Consider the following 19,619-nt stretch of genomic DNA (forward strand, 5'->3'; position numbering starts at 1 on the left):
TGATACACCTATCTCCTGATACAATACTATCACGAAACTTGGGTGCCGATTCGATATGCATTGCGATTTTAAAGTATTGCGAATCGATATTACGATTTATTGCAATTTTTGGTAACTTCTTTTTAACACTAAACCGTGGGGAAAGTTGAATCATACACTTCTAGGGACTTTTACTTTGGAAAATATCTAAATTAATACGGTAAAAATGTTTGATTTTCAGCATGTATGTAGTCAGAGATGTCCTGAAGTCAAATATATCAGTCATTGTCAGGAATTATTCATTACATTTTTTCCAGCAACCCAGAAATCAAAGAATAAAGACATTTCCCTCACAAATTAATGGTATTTTCTTTTTAATTTATAATTGACTTTACCAACAAAAGCCAAACTCCAACCTCAATAAAACATGCAAAGAAGAACACGTGGAATATGTGACCTGGTGTCAGTTGTGTGACTAACAGAGTCTTATTGTTTGGGCTGCACATCACATTATGTGTCCAAATTCTGACACAGCAAGATGCTACAGAGTCCACTGACAAGTTATCCAGTGGAATTTACACCCTATACTACCTTTCACAAAGTATAATACAATAGGTGTAAGTATTGATACAATATTCAGTGAAATTTGTCGCCTTAGTCGATACAAAATACTGCTGTCTGTCCTTCTAACCTGCACTAAATCAAATAATATTACAAAGACTGATGATCACTTACCTGATCAACATGATTGGCATCACCAGTTGGCCAGCGATGCTTGCTGGGTGTGCAACTTCCAAGCTGCTCTCCGGGCTGCCTCTGAAAGAAGTATCCGACTGTGGCGTCATCCTGAGAACGTCCACTTAGCGGAGGCTGCGGGGTACCCGGGTTGGGGATGACTACCCGGTCCATGCCTTGTAAATGTGAGACTCCAGGAGCCTGTCCAGCTACCCCAACTGAGGCTAAGGGCCCTCCAACGTGAACTCTGACACCTCCAGTCTCAGGAGCGCCATTTGCATGCAGCATCCCACCTCTTGTCTCCTGCCAGGCCACGTCATTCATACCTAGGATGCTGCATGGAACGCTCATTCCACGGGAAAGCCTACACGAGACAAAATGTACAAACACATGAGTATCATGTTGACATGAATGCAGTCTTGTTACATCACCCTTTTGTGCTGTTATACATAATAGAATATAATTGACTCCCAGTCTAGCAGAGACAACTGCCTGACGCAACTTAGTCAGATATATGGTTTAAGTGACTTTCTATCAAAATAATAATAGGGATGGGAGGAAAATAATCGATTCACCTATGTATCGCGATTTTGAAATATATTTTTTTAATGCCAGAATCAATATATTTGCTCCATTTGAGTCTATGCGGAGGCAGAAAGAAGTTACTATCCGTTCCGTATCCGTCAACCAAAACAAAACGCGGCCAGCCGCAACGATTGTAGAATCGCAGTACTTAAAAATCGCAATACATATTGACTCGGCACCCAATTATCGTGATAGTATTTAATCAGGAGATGGGTGTGTCGTCCCAGCCCTAATAGATAGACTTCGGTGTGTTAAGACGGTAATAGCACTGCTTTTTAAAACAAACGCAGCCTCCTCATTTGCAGCAGACAAATGGTGTGAGCGCTAGAGACAGACTTGGCGAAGTTAGAGGAAGTATACACGTGTGACTATGTCCAGTTTTCAAAATAAGGTGTTAACAAAGGGAACTGTATATACAAAATACATATATGGAAATAAGATTGATTGGATTATACTCACCAGACGTATAAAACATTAAATGTCCCTTATAAATTAAAAAGAAAATACCACTAATTTGTGGGGGAAATTTTATTTTTGGGCTGCTGGAAAAAAAATGAATAAATAATGCCTGATAAGGATGATATATTTGACTTCAAGACATCTATGACTACATACATGCTGAAAATCAAACATTTTTACTGGATTCATTTAGATATTTTCCAAACTAAAAGTCCCTAGAAGTGTATGATTTTATTTCCCCCAATGGTCTAGTGTTAAAGTTAACAAAAATTGCAATAAATCGTAATATCGAATCGCAATACTTTAAAAATCGCAATACATATTGAATTGGCACACAAGTATTGTGATAGTATTGTATCAGGAGATAGGGTGTCTCGTACCAGCCCTACAATATAAAGTCAATGTAGCACCCATTTTAACGTGAAAGTTGTGTTACTGTATTCTGGTAATAGGCTAATGAAAGCTGTAAAATATGGGCTTTATCCTTGACTCCTATGTGAAGCCCTGAGACAAACCAACTTTTAATGTAGACTTCAGGAAAAGGATGGACCCAAAATAATACCAATTCATGCATGCAACTTAAATGTCTTCCCCGGGACAGGTCTAATTCCTGACAATGACGGATATATTTGACTTCAGGACATCTGACTACATACATGCTGAAAATCAAAAAATTTTACTGCATTAATTTTGAGATTTTCCAAACTAAAAGTCCCTAGAAGTGTATGATTTAACTTCCTCCCATGGTTTAGTGTTAAAAAAAAGTTAACAAATTGCAATAAATCATAATATAAAATCGCAATACTTTAAAAAAAAAAATCGCAATACATATCGAACCACCACTCAAGTATTGTGATAGTATTGCATCAGGAGATAGGGTGTCTCGTAACAGCCCTACAATATAAAGTCAATGTAGCACCCATTTTAACATGACAGTGGTGTTACTGTATTCTGGTAATAGGCTAATGAATAAAATACAACATGTGGGCTTAATCCATGACTCTTATGTGAAGCCCTGAGACAAACCAACTTCTAATGTAGACTTCAGGAAAAGGATGCACCCGAAAGAATACTAATACATGCATGCAACTTAAATTTCTTCTCCGGGACAGGTCTAATTCCTGAAAATGACGGATATATTTGACTTCAGGACATCTCTGACTACATACCTGCTGAAAATCAAACACTTTTACTGTATTAATTTAAATATTTTCCAAAGTAAAAGTCCCTAGAAGTGTATGATTCAACTTTCTCCATGATCTAGTGTTAAAAAAGTTGCAAAAAAATGCAATAATATCCAATGGCAATACTTTAAAATCGCAATACATATCAAATTGTCACCCAAGTATTGTGATAGTATTAAATCAAGAGATAAGTGTGTCGTCCCATCCATACAATATAAAGTCAATATAGCACCCATTTTAACGTGACAGTTGTGTTACTGTATCCTGGTTACAGGCTAATGAAAGCTGTAAAATACAACATGTGGGCTTTATCCGTGACTCCTATGTGAAGCCCTGAGGCAAACCAACTTTTAATGTAGACTTCAGGAAAAGCATGCACCCAAAAGAATACTAATACATGCATGCAACTTACATTTCCTTCCTGGGACATGACTAATTCCTGAGTTTCCAGCTTCATGCCATGGCTGCAGAAACGTTAGTTAGCTTTGCTCCTGAATGATCCACATTTAATTGCACGTGTTGCTCAACATCAGGGCATTACCGTCAAAATGGGAAGTCTACCTTTGCCTCGTTGCTCATTTACGGAACGAGCAATGCAAGAACAAAACAAGTGAATGACAAGCATGTTAATGGCTTACATCCCATGAATGCTAGCTGGTTAGCCTACAGTGTTAGCTGGTTAACATTAATGTAACATTACCGATGATTAAAAACAGGAAACGATCACATAATACTGATTTTATTTCAGTCACAACGAGAGCTGCAGCTGGTTTTAATAAATATATAACTGGCTACAACAATAAAGCCAACATTTGTTGTGCTCGTTGTGGCAAAACCGACGTGCTAACCTTTCAGCTAGCAAGCTAACCTAGCATGCTAACGAAGCTAACCTAGCCGTTTGCTAATAAGCTAAGCTAACTTAACGGCTTTAAATGCGTCAATTATTGTTTTTAAATAGGTAATCGCGAACAGTTTGTACCTTTTGTTGTTTTCATTAACATCCAATCATTTATTGGCAACAAGCGGATATTGAATTTATTGTTAGCATAAATGTGAATTAGCATTAGCTAGCATGCTAACGTAGCCGTTGCTAACAAACAAGCTAACTTTACGGCTTTAAATGCATACATGATTGTTTTTAAAGTTAATAACTAGCAGCTTGTACTCGTACTGCACCTCTGTTTGTTTTATTAACATCCAGTCATGTATTACAACTAGAAGATATTTAATGTATTGTTAGCATTAGTGTGAATTAGCATTAGCTAGTAATGCTAACCTAGCAAGCTAACGAAGCTAATCTAGCCGTTGCTAAAAAGCTAACTTAACGGCGTAATTTAGTTTTTAAATGGTTAATAACGAACAGTTTGTACTCGTATTGCACATATGTTTGTTTTATTAACATCCATAATAAACATAGATATTGAATTTATTTTTAGCATTATTGTGAATTAGCATTAGCTAGCATGCTAACAAGCTAACAATGCTAATAAGCTAGCATGCTAGCCGCAGCGGGCCTGCTCTGTTTATTATTGGTTTGGCGACGCGAGACATCAAAGTTATATTTAGTGAATTTGCAATTGTTTTGCAGTAAAATAGTGGGCTTCATAGTAAGCTTGTTTTATTAGTTTTCAAATGTTGCATTGATTGAATAAAACCCCCAAACATGGCTAATGTGGATGCTAACTGCTCAGTTGTTGTTGAAGCTAAAACACATGAAGCAACAACATGGCTCCGCTGCGAGCATCCAAACAGAGACAGACACAGAGACGGAGACACGGAGATACGGAGACTACAGGGGCCTGGACCGCTAAACAAAAGAGGAAACACTCTCAGCTCAGCAGCGGGTATATCTCCGTCTCTTTGTTTCATAAGATGAGATATAAAGCGCAGATAAAGCTACTCACGCGTTGTGGTGTGGAGAGAGGGTCGATGCTCGTTGCTCGCCGTCAACCAGATTCTATATTGTTTAGTTTCCTTTGGCCAGAGAGCGGTGATTTAGTGAAGGCTCGATAGTCAGAGCTCAGAGTTCCACTAGCGCTGGAGCCCCCTCCCTGTAAATAGCGTGAACTACGTAGACATGCGTACAACAATGAGAATATCAGACTTACCCTAACGTAGCTTCTGTGCACCTAAATTGTAAAACTAAATAAAAGAAGAAAAAAAATAGAGTAAAACTAGATAAAATATATTTTTTAAAAATACAGTAAAATAAAGAAAAAATACAATAGAACTAGATAAAAGAAATGCAGTAATACTAGATACAATCTGAATATCAGCCTCCCCCACTAACGTACCTTTTGTGCACCATGTGAACGTAGCATGCTGTAAAATTGAAAATAAAAATATTTTTTTTAATTTTTATTTTAACCATAAATAGGAAGGAAATCACAAAATAATAATAATTGGAAGACACTTTTTTATTTTGTTCCCAGGATATAAATACTAACTACTCTACTTTAAACTAGATAAAATAAATCAAAAATACAGACAAAGTAGATAAAAGAAATAAAAATACAGTACAACTAGATCAAGTTTTTTTTTTATTTTCAAGTTTTGAAAATGTACAAATCCCTATATAAATACCAACTACTCTACTTTAAACTAGATAAATAAAATTTAAAAAAAAATACAGACAAAAAACAAATAAAAAATACAATAAAAGTAGAAAAAAATAATAAAAATACAGTAAAAGTATAAAAAATAAATAGAAATACAGTAAAAGTAGAAAAAATAAATAAAAATACAGACAAAGTAGATAAAAGAAATAAAAATACAGTAAAACTAGATAAAGTTTTTTTTTGTTTTCAAGTTTTGAAAATGTACAAATCCCTATATAAATACTAACTACTCTATTTTAAACTAGATAAAAGAAATAAAAAAAGCAGTAAAACAGAAGTGGAGAATTCTAAAGAACTACATCATGATGCAGTGATATTTGTCTCATTTTGGGCTGATCCTGGTCGGGTGTGTCCTCGTGTCCATGTCCCTCCTCTCTCCACTTCCTATTGGACTGCTATATTTAGGAAACCAGCCTGCTCTTTATAAAGAGACCAGAGCAGCTGGAGGGTTACTGTTAATGATCTGGAGGAGGTGGTCGACGGGACGAGGCTGGGTTCAGACTATAAAGGACGGTATAAAGGACAGGAGGACGGAAGGACAGTATAAAGGACAGGAGGAGAGAAGGACAGCTGTGTTTTCAGAGTTCAGAGACAGGTCGGAGGATAGATAATGACGGACATCCGGAAGAAGCTGGTGGTGGTCGGAGACGGCGCCTGTGGGAAGACATGTCTCCTGATTGTCTTCAGTAAGGACGAGTTCCCGGAGGTCTACGTCCCCACTGTCTTCGAGACGTACGTGGCGGACATCGAGGTGGACAACAAGCAGGTCCTTCTGGCTCTGTGGGACACCGCGGGACAGGAGGACTACGACCGGCTGCGTCCTCTGTCCTACCCGGACACTGACGTCATCGTTATGTGCTTCTCTGTGGACAGCCCGGACAGCCTGTCCAACATCCCGGAGAAGTGGGTCCCCGAGGTGAAACACTTCTGTCCCAACGTGCCCATCGTCCTGGTGGCCAACAAGAAGGATCTGCGCGGCGACGAGGCGGTGAGGACAGAGCTGTCCAGACTGAAGCAGGAGCCGCTGAAGACAGAGGACGGACACAGCATGGCGGCGCGGATCGGAGCCTACCAGTACCTGGAGTGTTCAGCCAAGACCAAGGAGGGCATCTGGGAGGTGTTCGAGACCGCCACCAGGGCCAGTCTGCAGAAGAGGAAAGTCCAGTCTGGAGGGTGTCTCAAATGTTGTGTTCTGATGTGAAGACACTATGGAGAGCTGGAGCTGTCTGGAGAAGCTTTACGCACAGCTTTACGCACAGCTTTACGCACAGCTGGACATGTTTTACGCGCAGTGGAGGTGGGTTTGGATACTCCCTTGTTGCAAAAACGAAATTACTGCAAAACACAAAAGTGAACACACTTGATGGATCATCTGATATCTGATGTGTGTGAGAGAGAGACGAACTGGCTACAGCATGTCCTCTGTGGGTCACATGTCTGTCTGACAGGTGGAGGGGTGAAAAGGACAATGTGGACTTTCCAAAAAAGGTCCAAGCCCAAGTTTTAAAATTGCTCACTTTTATTTGTGTTTGCATATATATAGGGCACTGCCTTACTGCCGAGGTTTATAATAAGCAAAATCATCCTTTTTTAAATTTTTTTTTTTTTACCTTTAGTCATTTATATAGTTTTACTGTATTTTTTATTTCTTTAATCCAGTTTTACTGTATTTTTTATTTTATCTAGTTTTACTGTATTTTTTTAATTTCTTTTATCTAGTTTAAAGTAGAGTAGTTAGTATGTATATGTTCACTGAGAGCAATGCTCTTTTTCAGGAATGCCCCGAAACTAAACAAAAATAAATAAAAAACAAATACAGTAAAACTAAAAGAAATTAAAAACACAATAAAACTAGATGCAAAATAAAAATACTGTAAAACTAGACTAAATAAATAAATACACTCAAACTAGATAAAGGAAATAAAAAATACAGTAAAACAGCAGAAAACAAAATGACTGCAAATCTTTTTTTTTTTTACCTTTTATTTATTCAGGAATGCCCTGATCACATTCACACCTGGAAGCTGCCCAGTACAACCACAGTCTGATCTGCTGGTCACTGAGCAGCTCCACTGGAGCAGTTAGGGATAAGTGCCTTGCTCAAGGGAACCTCAGTGGTGGTAATGAGGGAGGGGCATTTTCACTTTCCCCTCCCAGATTTATCGGCGACCTTCCGGTCTCAAGCTCGCTTCTCTAACCTTTAGGCCACCACTGCCTTTGGACCTCTGATATCGGGGTGTCTGTCTGACAGGTGGAGGGGGGGAAAAGGACAATGTGGACATGTCCTCTCCAAAAACGGTCATGCTTACGAGCCCAAGGTTTAAAATTGCTCACTTTTTTTGTGTTTGCATATATAGGGCACTGCCTTATTGCCAAGGTTTATAATAAGCAAAGCAGTTAACAAATAATTATTTATGTCCACTTTGTATTGTAAAATTGCACATGCAGTATCTGGACACTTAGAAGAAGTTGGGAGTCGTGGGTTTGGATACTCCGTTATTATCACACGACCTTGCTCCAAGCAAAAACGAAATGACTGCAAAACAAGATGTTTTTTGAACACACTTGATGGATCATCTGATATCTGATGTGTGTGTGAGAGAGAGAGAAACGAACTGGTTACAGCATGTCCTCTGTGGGTCACATGTCTGTCTGACAGGTGGAGGGGGTGAAAAGGACAATGTGGACGAGTCCTTTCCAAAAAAGGTCCTGCTTACGAGCCCAAGGTTTAAAATTGCTCACTTTTTTTGTGTTTGCATATATAGGGCACTGTCTTACTGCCAAGGTTTATAATAAGCAAAGCAGTTAACAAATAATTATTTATGTCCACTTTGTATTGTAAACAAAAAAAGAGTTTGTGAAATTGCACATCTGGACACTTAGAAGAAGTTGGGAGTCAAAGGATGCTCATCGCGGTGTTCTGTATAGTTTTCTTCTGATGTTTTACGCCATTTTTTTTTTAATAAAGACACAGCATATACAGTTAAATAATAAATCTCAGGTTTGTTAGTTGGAACCAAAAAGTATGTTTTCAACTCCACACTAAAGTAGTTTTTATGCAACAGGCCATTAAAAGGTCTAATAAGAGATTGGCCAGCCAGCCTTGAAAAGGGGCAAACCATGTTGTCCAGTTTTGTTACAGTTAAATGTACAAACAGTTCCTGCTTCTATACCAGGGATGTTGTGCTTTTGCTGGTGGCTACAATAACTCCAATAAAGAGGTGCTTTCTGATCACAAAACGATGCAATAAAAAGCCGCACAAACACATTATAGCCTGAAAATAATCCGAGGAGGGGATGCTTTGTCCTCACATCTCACCTGAAACTAAATCATCTGAAGCACCTACAGTAAACCTCACCGGGGCTGCACCATATATCACGGAAAATATTAATTAAAAACCAATACTGTGTTTTTGAGAATCAATACAGCATCTCAAAACATAATATCGCAATACTTTCTTACACCCCTATGTGATAAGCGATAACATTGTTGATATCGCGATATTACTTGCGATAAATAAACAGATATTAAAGTTTACTCAGTTGTGCTTCTTTCAGTATTCTGCTATAAAACAACAAATTCTTTGTTGAATTGAAAAACTGAAAGGAAATTATTTTATTGAACAAAAAAGGCACCAATAAACAAAAACAAAAAATTAGTAATCACATTTTAAAGTGCTGTTTTCTACTGAAACTCTCTTTCAACTAACTAAACAGAATCCTACAATATCGCAGTCTTTCACGATGTGTTTATCGCGCAAGTTGACATAATAATAATAAACGATATATTGTGCAGCCCTAAATCTCTCCATGTTTCTGAAATCTAGCCGTCTCAACACATATCTCCAAACACTTTGAAAGACCTGTTGGACATTTTCTATTTAGCTACGGCTTCATTTCCAAGTTCATATTTCCGAGAGCAGACGGAGCATGTGAGACGGTTTAAGCATGTGAGCGCTTCGCTCAGTGATTTTTTTAGAAAGTGTCATGAAAAGAAAGTCTGTGTCCAAGCTCTGTGAGCCAGCAGCACATGATGCATATGAGTGTGGCTATTAAAACAAACATGATGGAATTGTGTCATTATGTTATGTTATTAAAAACCACAATCGTATAATAATTACATAAACAAAAGGGTATCCTTTTGATTAAAACACTAGATAAGTGTGTTTACAGCTGAATTATGATAGAGAAACACATCTTAATGTCTTCCATTATGACCGTGAATGTACCTCAGACTTATTTGGTCGAACATATTGTTTGAAGTTAATAACAGAAATCAACATATTGGAGCAATTTTCCCACACTTGTGTGATGAACTCTTGTTTGATCTCCACAGGGGTGTAAGAAAATATTGAGTATTGTGATATGTTGTGTGATTCTGTATCGATTCTCAAAAACACATTTTTAATTAATAGTTTACATGCAAAGATGAACTCGGTCAATACTTTATTTCATTTGCAAAGAGATGCTTTGAGAAGTTTAGTTCCTATAGTGTGTGGAGAGCAACAATTTGGCCAAAACAGCAACAACACACTAACAGATTCTATCATCAACAACAAGAGTCCCGACCAAAATTAACGGAAATCTCGCGTCATCTCTCGTGATCAAACGTGAACAAACATGGCAGACGACGGGCGGGAAGAATTAGTGATGTTAAGTTTTTACTTTGTACTGAAAATTCACGAAGGATGGATGGATGAAGTCATGGAGACGCGTTAAATAAACACTTGTGTGACCTCCATCTTACTACTACTTTATGCTTCACGTTTTGCATCAGCTCGTGCATTAGCCGCAGCCACCGTGGTTGTTCTTCCTTCATCAGTCGGCTTGGTTCTCTATTGGCGGTTTCCCACGTGACTGCGTCATCGGCTGTCCTCGGGGGTTCCCCACACACAACAGGAGATCAAATCGTAAATATTAGTATTTACGATTTGAAATCGGAGCAGCCAAAATCAGCTTAATTCTCATGTAGTGTGTAACCGGCATTATTTACACGATGGTGGGAGTACCTGTTTAGATGACAGCTATGAATTACAAAGGGTGTTGCAACACTGGGAATCCTGAGTAAAAACCCAGAGTTACTCACTTTAAACGTAATTCCTCTGTTGTTCATTAAACATTAAACTATGTCGATAAAGTTAAAAAAGTAGCATCTTTTTTATAAAACCAACCAGAGTTACAACCGACGGTGTAAAAGTCACATTCCTCCCGGCCTTCTGTTGCTGGGCTTTGTGCTGACTTACGGGACAGGAATGCATTGTGCTAGACTGGTTCACTTTCCCACAGCGGCCCCCCTCGTGTGCCTCTGATTTCCAGTGTTGTGAGCTTATTATTCACCGATCAGACACAGCAGTTATTTCACTCTTGAAGAATTAAACTATGGAGAAGAAGAAGGAAAATGCTGAAAATGTGCCAAACGTATTTGTTTGTAAGAGTTTATCAACTTATGACCACGTTAATGTAATGAAATGGGTTTGAATGGAACAATGGACACTTTTTTGTGAGGAAAAACAATCCAGAATGTAAAAGGAACAAGCGGTACTGTTTTGGGAAAGTCAATAAAAGAATCAATGTGTGTCACCATCTCTACTCTTCCATTCTTTTGCCTCATTTTCTAACACTGAAGAGAAATACTGAATGTGGTGTTGCAGCAGTTCAACATCTTTGGAGGAAAAATAATATATTTATTGACAATCAGATGTTGCTATATTTTGTAAATGACATCATCCATGTAATTGTGATTTCTTTTCTGTTTTTGGTAGGATGATATAGTTTGGAAAGTACATTTATGTAAGTACAGTTTTGAGGTACTTATACTTCACTTAAGTATTTCCATTTTCTTTTAATTTTGTATAACTTTATACGTTTTTTCAACAGAGTTACACACATTCCAACAAACTGACAAACCCTCCACCCTCCCCAGACACCCAAAGAGTAAACTAAATGGAGAAAATAACATCAAATAAATGAACAAATAGATAAATTAAAATTAAAACACAAATAATAAATAATAAATAATAAATAATAGTAGTAAATAATAATAAAAAAATAAATGTAAATGTAGAAAAAACTCACAACTCTCCACCCTCCCCGATCACCCAAAGAGTAAACAAAATGGAGAAAATAACAACAAATAAATGAACAAATAGATAAATTATAATTAAAACACTAATGATAATAATAATAATAATAATAATAATAATAATAATAATAATAATAAATAAATAATAAATAGTAAATAATTAAATAAAATAAATAATAGTAAATAATTAAATAATAATTAAAACAATATTAAAATAATAATTACAAATTAAAATAATAATTAATAATTAAATCATTAATAATTAAAAATTAAATTAAAATAAATGTAAATGTGGAAAAAACTCCCAACCCTCCCCGGACATCCAAAGAATAAACAAAATGGAGAAATTAACAACAAATAATTTAACAAATAGATAAATTATAATTAAAACAATAATAATAATAACAATAAGAAGAAGAAGAAGAAATAGTAGTAAATATTAATTAAAAAATCAAAATAAATGTAAATGTAGAAAAGATGGCTAAATAAACATGTATGAAAACAAAGGGACTTGGTTTGTTGTTGCAATAAGAACCAGCAATAATCTATTACAAAAGTATACACAGTATATTCACATGTGCATATAAAGACATAAACACCCACATTTCTCAATATACACATTCAAAAATAGACAGGCGCAGCTTTGTGTACATCGTACTAATAAAGGAAAAGACATTGTCACATGAATAAGGCACGTATCCCAGCTCCATTATCCGGCATTTAAAGCATCACTTATTCTCAATCCTAATATTCAGATTAGAAAGGGTAGTTAATTGAGAGAGAAGAGATTTCCATATTTCCAATTAACACTTCCATACTTTTATGTAAGTATGATTTTAAAAGCACTTATAGTGGAGTATTTTTATACTGAGAGGTAAAGGATCTGAATACCCCTCCTTATGATAGCCATTATTGGAAAAAATATATCATATATTTCAAAGGGTGAGTCCATTTCAGGACTTCTTTTATTGTCGACAACTGTCAAACTGAGTCCCTTGTTCTCATTGTTTTATGATAAAAGAGCTTGTGTGTCACAGAAGCTATTTGTGTATCTGTTAAATTTAGACCTGAGGATACAAATGACTACCGTGCGAATGACGGCGGTGTATAGTGAGCTTTTTAAAACAATACCACATTGTGACTGTGTTTAGTATGTAGTTTTTTAATGAGTGACTATAGATATTTGTGAGTTTGAGGGAAGCAAATTTGCTTGAACTGCAGTGCTTCATGTCAACATCAACATCAGGAGGAATAATCAATCTGAAGAAAATGTAACTGCTGCAGGACAGGCGCTTTTTTAAAATCTGACTTTTATCCAACGGCTGTGAAGAAAGCAGGGAATGCTGTCATCACGGGTCGAGTGCAGGTTAACATTTTACCGTCTTCGCTTCGCTACGCCCAACGGCGAAAACTGCGAGTCACCATGAAGTCACAAGCTCTGCAGATTTAGGTGGAATATGATGGAACTACCGCAAAGAAAAGGAAGAGCCACTACAACAAAGACTGTGAAACTACTTATAAGTATTTATAAGCTGGTGGAAGGTGATTCTTAAAAGAGTTTTTTGTGAAATTTGCCAGTTGTTTTTCAATTTCACACACGGGGGGGAATACGACATGAAGCGACACAGTTCATGTCGTGGGTCTCAAAAAGAGAAAGGGGCAAAATAGAATTTTTCATTATTTAAGTTAGATAGACGTTATATACAAATTGTAGACTACCTCTCAGCCTTGGTAGCGTGTCCCACATTGTCCCACACAAATATACTCTTTGTCCCACATTTGGTTTGTTGGGATCTGGTCAACCTATTTTACTAGTGTGTAAAAGTCATAAAGTACCTTAGTTCGCTTACACTCTCAAGTTTTTAGACATTTATGTTAAAGTATATACAAGAAATGCAAAGAGATGAATAGTATGCAGTACAAACTTTCTTTATTGAAGTTCACATATTTTAAATAGTACAATACACAAAGGGAGCAAAATTAATAATTTGAAAAACAGAGAAGAGAGACATGCATCATGGTTTCACAACAGATACAGTCAGGTTAGTTAGTTGGTCAGTTAGAATTTGGCAACAAATGGTAAAGGGATGTCAACCTCCATCTGTCTGTCACCTACTCTCACATATGGTTCAACAATTTTGCTTTTCTCCTTAAGTGTCTTAATGACATTGTTTTGGAAAGCGTTCAGACGTTTTACCAGTAAGTCAATCCAGGACTGGATGTCGGCTTGAAGCTGTTCAAAAGACATGTCGGCCACGATGCTCTGGAGCTTAGCTTTCACGGCTTTCAGATATTCTACCACAATTTTGCGGGCCTCTTCCACCTGCTTGGTGACATCAGCCACGATGCGAGAGTTGACGGCATCGGTGTATACATCGCTCACAAAGGTGGAAAGCTTCTCTACGTTCTGAGATTTAAGGGTTTGGAGAAACTTCTCACTCTGCGCAATGGTAAACTGCACAAATGCAGATAATTTATTGATGATATCTTCCAGCTGGATTTCGCCCAGTTTCCTAACAGTGACAATCACTTGGTCCTGAATTTTCTTCAAAGCTACAATCAAGTCATCGAGAATTTCTCTTCCGCTGACAATGTAGTTAGAGCCGGGAAGGGTGAATTCAATGGCTTGGAAATAATCAAGAACTGATGTAAATGCGTAGGTAAAGTACTCTGGAATCTTTTCAACAGCCTCCTCAGATACGTCGGCAACAAAAGTACTACATTTCTGGTAGACCTCAAGCCCAGACAGCCTCTGTTCATACCCAGGGATCTGGAACTTGGTATCTCTCAGGAATTTAACAACAGCGTCAAGAACAATCTCAACTCTCTTTTGGTACGCCTTGAGGATCAAAATGGTCTTATCTGTGACAGTTGTAATGAGATTAGAAGGGCTTGCTGCTGCCACGTTCTCAATAGCTCTCTTGAACATCACTTTTCCCTGCTCTTTAGCCTGCTCGAAAGTACCCTCAAGGCTTCTAGCTTGTTTGTAGATTGTGTTGTATGTCCTGACAGCAGGATCAGACACCATTTTCATGGCTGTGGGCACCTGTTTCTTCAAACCCAGCATCACCTCATAGGGCATCTCCATGTTCCAGGTTGTCTGAATGTTCAGCTTCTCAGAGTTCATCACGGACATCTTCAGACCCAAGATATCAATGTCGGTTGTTGGCTCGGACTGTGGGGGAAAAGGTAAATATAGATATATTACTAAATATTTCAATGAAACCACAATCAAAGGTCAGTAATAAGCAAACACAAAAGTTCTCTTACCGGGTAGCGACCATAGAGTCTTGCTTTCACTTGTGCAGGCAGCTTAGTCTGCATTTGAACTGCAACGAGTCCTGCAGATGGAGTGGACATAGCGACAACAAGGCCTTCCTGTGGATTTCCAGTAATCTCCTGATAGATTTCCATCGTCAGGACCTTTGCTGAATTGGTGATGGAGATGTCCACATTCTCAAAGCTCAGGGTGATGGTGCTGTCATGGTTTCCCTCGAGCATCGGGTGCTTCACAGACAGGACAGAGGCCACTTTAAATCCGTCGACTGTGTTCACGTTGGTGTTTCCCTCGATCTTTCCAGTCAGAACCTCGAATTCAGAAGTCGAGGAAGCATCAAGTTTGATGACGATGCTGTCCTGGTTAAGGATGCTGGCGTCAGATTTAAGCGTGAGCATTGCTGTTTTCATAGAGAACTCGTAGGTCAGATCGCCGAATACTGGGATCCTGATGCTCTTAATTTCGGGCAGGGTGATTTTTGGGAGAGTCAGCTTGCTGAGGGCGGATGGAACATGCAGAGCGGGCATTGTGATGAGACTGACGTCGGGTAGGGGAATAGTGAATGTGGACATCTCGATATTCATCACTGGAACTTTGTAGGCAGGGACTGTGATGGTTTTGGGCAACTCCATGCTGTATTTTTCATACTCTGCCCTGGCTTGGTCGTAAGATGCGACCAGGACGGTAGCAGCCTTGTCTTTGCCGATGAGCACGTTCTTGTGCAGAGTCTTGACATTGTGATTGATTAAATTGATTATTGGACCCACATTGATATTAATGGTCATCATCTCAGGGCTCTTCATGTACTTCAGCTTGGAGTTCATGTCAAACGTCTGCTGAGTTGTGGTCAGGAGGGAGCTCAGGCCGGTGTCTTCCCACAGAGAGTAGTCTTCCACTCTTGGTGTCCTCAAACCAACAAATGGCACTGTTATTGCAGGAATGGTGATTGGCTCCTTCAGCACATCCAGATTTGCTTCTCCATTGATCTGGGAGAATATGTTAATTTCACTATCACCATTATCCATGGTGAAGTAATGGGAGTACTTGTACTGGTTGAATCTTGCCAGACCTGTCCAGCCAGCCTGCTGCACTTCAGAGTTGAGGGTCAAAGAGATGTCATTCTGGAGATCCATCTTTCCAGACAGCTTGAATGGAAGGGCAACCTTGACATTTCCCTTGTTCTTGGTGTCCAACATAAGCTCACTAGGTGTGACCATAGCAAGCGCAGAGTTTGAGAGAGTTCCCTCAACCAGTCCAGTTAGCTCTGCACTGTGTGAGGCAGTGAAATCAATTTTCAAGTCTTCAGCTTTAACCTGGAATTTGATATCTGCAACGCTGCCCTTCATGAAAGGTGTTTCTGTCTCGAACTTGGCGTCAATAATTAGGTGGCGGAAAATGCAGATGTCGGCAACCACGTTCTGATTCAGCTTGTATTGGCTGGTGCCTGTTGCTCCAGTGAAAGTCACTTTGGCTGTGTGGAGATCCATGACCACATCGATGTCACTCTTGTGGGTGGCCTCATCTGAGGAGTCCTGAACTGCATATTTTTCATTGGCCTGATTGGTAAGGGTCAGACGGGCAGTGCCAGCCTCGACCTGGAGGACAGTCTTTTGATTCATTGATGTTTCACTGAAGATGTTGAAGGCTGGCATGTTGAGATCATGTTTGTAGTTGGTCTCCACAGTGGCAGAACCTCCATCTTCCATGGCGACGAATGCATTGTTGACAAGCTCGGCAACAAAGAGCTCAGTGTTGACATTCGCGGTAGTTTCAGCAGAGGCTTGGCATGACATGCCGTAGAGAGTCAGTGTTCCCTTGTGGTCGAGGGTCAAACATGCCTGGTCAACTTTAACGTTCTCAGAGATGGACAGGCGACTCCTCTTGGGTGCAGCAACGTGAGCACTGGCATCCACGGTGAAGTCAAGGACTTTCAAAGTAGACGTACCTCTTGAGTTAAAGTTGACTTTGAACTCTGGTGTGGCTGATGTAGTTGTGGTGTTCTCGAGGTCAGCGGTGGTCCTGAGTGTGACATGAGGGGAGGTGACTATGAACTCTCCGTAGAGTTTTCCAAAACAGGGAATCTTGCTCATATCTGCAACTTTCTCTTTCAACTCCATAGTGAAAGTGTCATAATCAAAAGATTGGACTTTCTGGACCATCCTCATGAAATAGTCACTCATGTCATCAATCAGCTGTTTGAAGTTGAAGGTATACAGCTCATTCACAAGCTCCTGGACAGGTGCCATAACTTTTTGGAGCAAAGGCTTTGTGTCAATTGACTTGAGAGCAGCAAAAGCAGACTGCATCTTTTCCCTCACCTGGTACTGCTTCATAATTTTGACAACCTCATCCATGATGGCCCCAATCATCTTCTCAATCTCATAGCTGGAGAGGATCTCCTCTACTTTGGCATACATTACATCGAAGTTGGTAGCAATGTTGTACTTCTTGATGAAAGCCATGATGGCGTCCTTCAATGATCTCAGCACAATCATAACTTTGTCAGTTGGGAACTTGGCTGTCAGGTTGGTGATGATGTTTTCAATTGAGTTGATATACTTTCTCAGGTCTTGAACAAAGAGGTTGAAGTCAAAGTTGTCAATGACCTCCTTCAGTTCTGACACTTTGTTCTGCAGCTTGGCACTGATCTCGTACTTGGCGTTGACGTCTTTCAGCATGTCAACGCTTTGGTCCATCAGCCTCAACATGGTGTTCTTTACGTTTTCAATAAACGCAGGCAGATGCTCAATGAATGGGATCTGGATGAAGTGGCTGTCGCTGTTCTTGTCATATTTCACGAATCCAGAGATGGCGTAATCTTCACTGGCATCACTGTAGAGGTCGGTTGAAACAGCTCCTGACATCTCAATGCCCATTTTCTCTGCATTGTTAAAGGCACTCATTTCTTGGTCAAAAGTGTTCTTGTTTACTGAGGATTTCATCTTCAGAGTGACGCTTTGCTCTTGGAGGCTCAGCATGCTGTTGAACTTGTTGTCCATGTTGGTGTTGATGGTGGGTCTGCCGTCCAGTTCATGGGTGGTTGAGGCTCTGTGCTCAAATGAATGCGTGAACAGCAGGGGTTCTGCCTTCAGGAGGAATTTGCTGTACAGGTCGCCGCTATGCGCACCGTACAGGTAAGCTGCGCCATTTGAGTTGAAGATGGCGTCGATGTTCAGAGTGAAGGGTGCAGCAACAGTTTTGACTGTGCTGTCCATACGAAGAACTGGTGAGTTGATGTTAGCCACGTTGTTGAATGTCACGGTTAGACCAGCAACCTCCATATCGGTGGTATGTGTCATTTGAGCTCCCAGGAGTTTACCATTGGTGTTGCACTTTGCAGAGAAGACCATGTCGACGAACTTGACTTCATAAGTGTGCTTGAGCTCTTCCTCTGAGAAGACTCCCATCATTGTTCCAGTCACCTCCATGTTGTAGGGCTCTGCCTTGAACAGGGCATCATTCACAAAGTTAATCTCCATGATCTTCAGGTCATTTTTCACATTAACCGAGGCAATGAAACGCTCCATGTTGACTGTGATGTCGTGCATGTAGGAGTTCCTCTTGTCAAGGAAGTTGTCGGTCTTGGAGCGGAGCACGAAAGATCTCAGCGTAAGAGACAGAGAGTTGGTGTTTTCGGACCTGATCTCGTTGAAAGATCCAACCATGTTGTTGGAGAGGACCAAGCCGTCTTCATTCAGTCTGAGGTTCACTCTGTTCCTGGTGTTGATGTCAAAGAGGTTACCCTTAAGCATGCTGTTGAGATACACTTCTGTGCTTGCGATCTTTCCCTCAACATTGAGCTCAGCTTTGTTCTCTTTAATGGCTCCCTTGGTGGTGAGAGACATGCTGGCGCCAGCGGTGTCAACGCTGCCGTGGAAAACATTCTCGAAGGTCATCGGGCTGTGCTGAGCGGTTGCTGTACAGCTGGTGGTCAGGCCATTCTCGTTCAGGGCCAAGGTAGCCTTGTGAGAGGCCAGGCTTGAGAAGATGTTCAAGGAGGCGTCAGTGTTGATCTCCAATCCGGAGGGGGTCATGGACCCGGTGAGCAGAGAGTAGGCCCGGTTCACTGTGTCATCAGCTTGATTCTCGATCCTGAGGCTGGCCTTTCCATCAGAGGCAGCGAACTCCATCTGGCTACGAATCATTCGCTCGTCAGCCTTGGTCACAGAGTCAGACTGGATGGTAAGCTTGACATCTTTGTAGCTGAGGGACATTTTGGTGGTGTGCTTGATGGGGTCAGTGTTCATGTTGGTGTTGGACTCAATCAGAAGCTCCTCGTTTGCATATGATGCCTTGATCTTGTTGGAAACCTTCAGGATTTCAGAGGTCACCCTCAGCGTACTCTCCAGTTTAGCTTCTTTCTTCGCTGGCTCAACGGAGAAGGTGTAGAGATACGTGGTGCTAGCAGACATGGGTCCGACGGTCAAGCTTCCATCTGTGTTGATATCTCCGGAGAGCATGCTTGAATCTATGGTGACCTGGGTGGTAACAGTCAGAGACGTCTCCAGACCCGCGGGGGAGTTGGCATGGATGTTATACCTTCCTGTTGACATCACATGGTCTGTGACAGCGATGGTTTCCAGCACACTAAAACCTGTGTTCATGAGCATGTGGTTAAGGAAACCATCAATGGCGAATTTCATAGTCTCCTCTGCTGTGTCTTTGATTGATGTGGATCCTTTAAAACAAACAAAACAGTA

At 39.9% G+C, this 19,619-nt stretch overlaps 1 protein-coding gene across 1 annotated transcript in view; it reads right to left on the minus strand.

Moving 5' to 3' along the window:
• The window catches only part of LOC141756612 (apolipoprotein B-100-like), a 54,408-nt gene that overhangs the window by 19,861 nt on the left and 14,928 nt on the right, over positions 1–19,619 (minus strand). Inside the window, 4 exon segments of the mRNA XM_074616473.1 lie at positions 715–1,078; positions 6,058–6,752; positions 13,705–14,817; positions 14,913–19,597. Coding sequence (XP_074472574.1) covers positions 715–1,078; positions 6,058–6,752; positions 13,705–14,817; positions 14,913–19,597 — 6,857 coding nt within the window.

This window comes from Sebastes fasciatus, chromosome 18 (assembly GCF_043250625.1).
Source record: "Sebastes fasciatus isolate fSebFas1 chromosome 18, fSebFas1.pri, whole genome shotgun sequence".
Lineage (NCBI taxonomy): Eukaryota > Metazoa > Chordata > Actinopteri > Perciformes > Sebastidae > Sebastes > Sebastes fasciatus.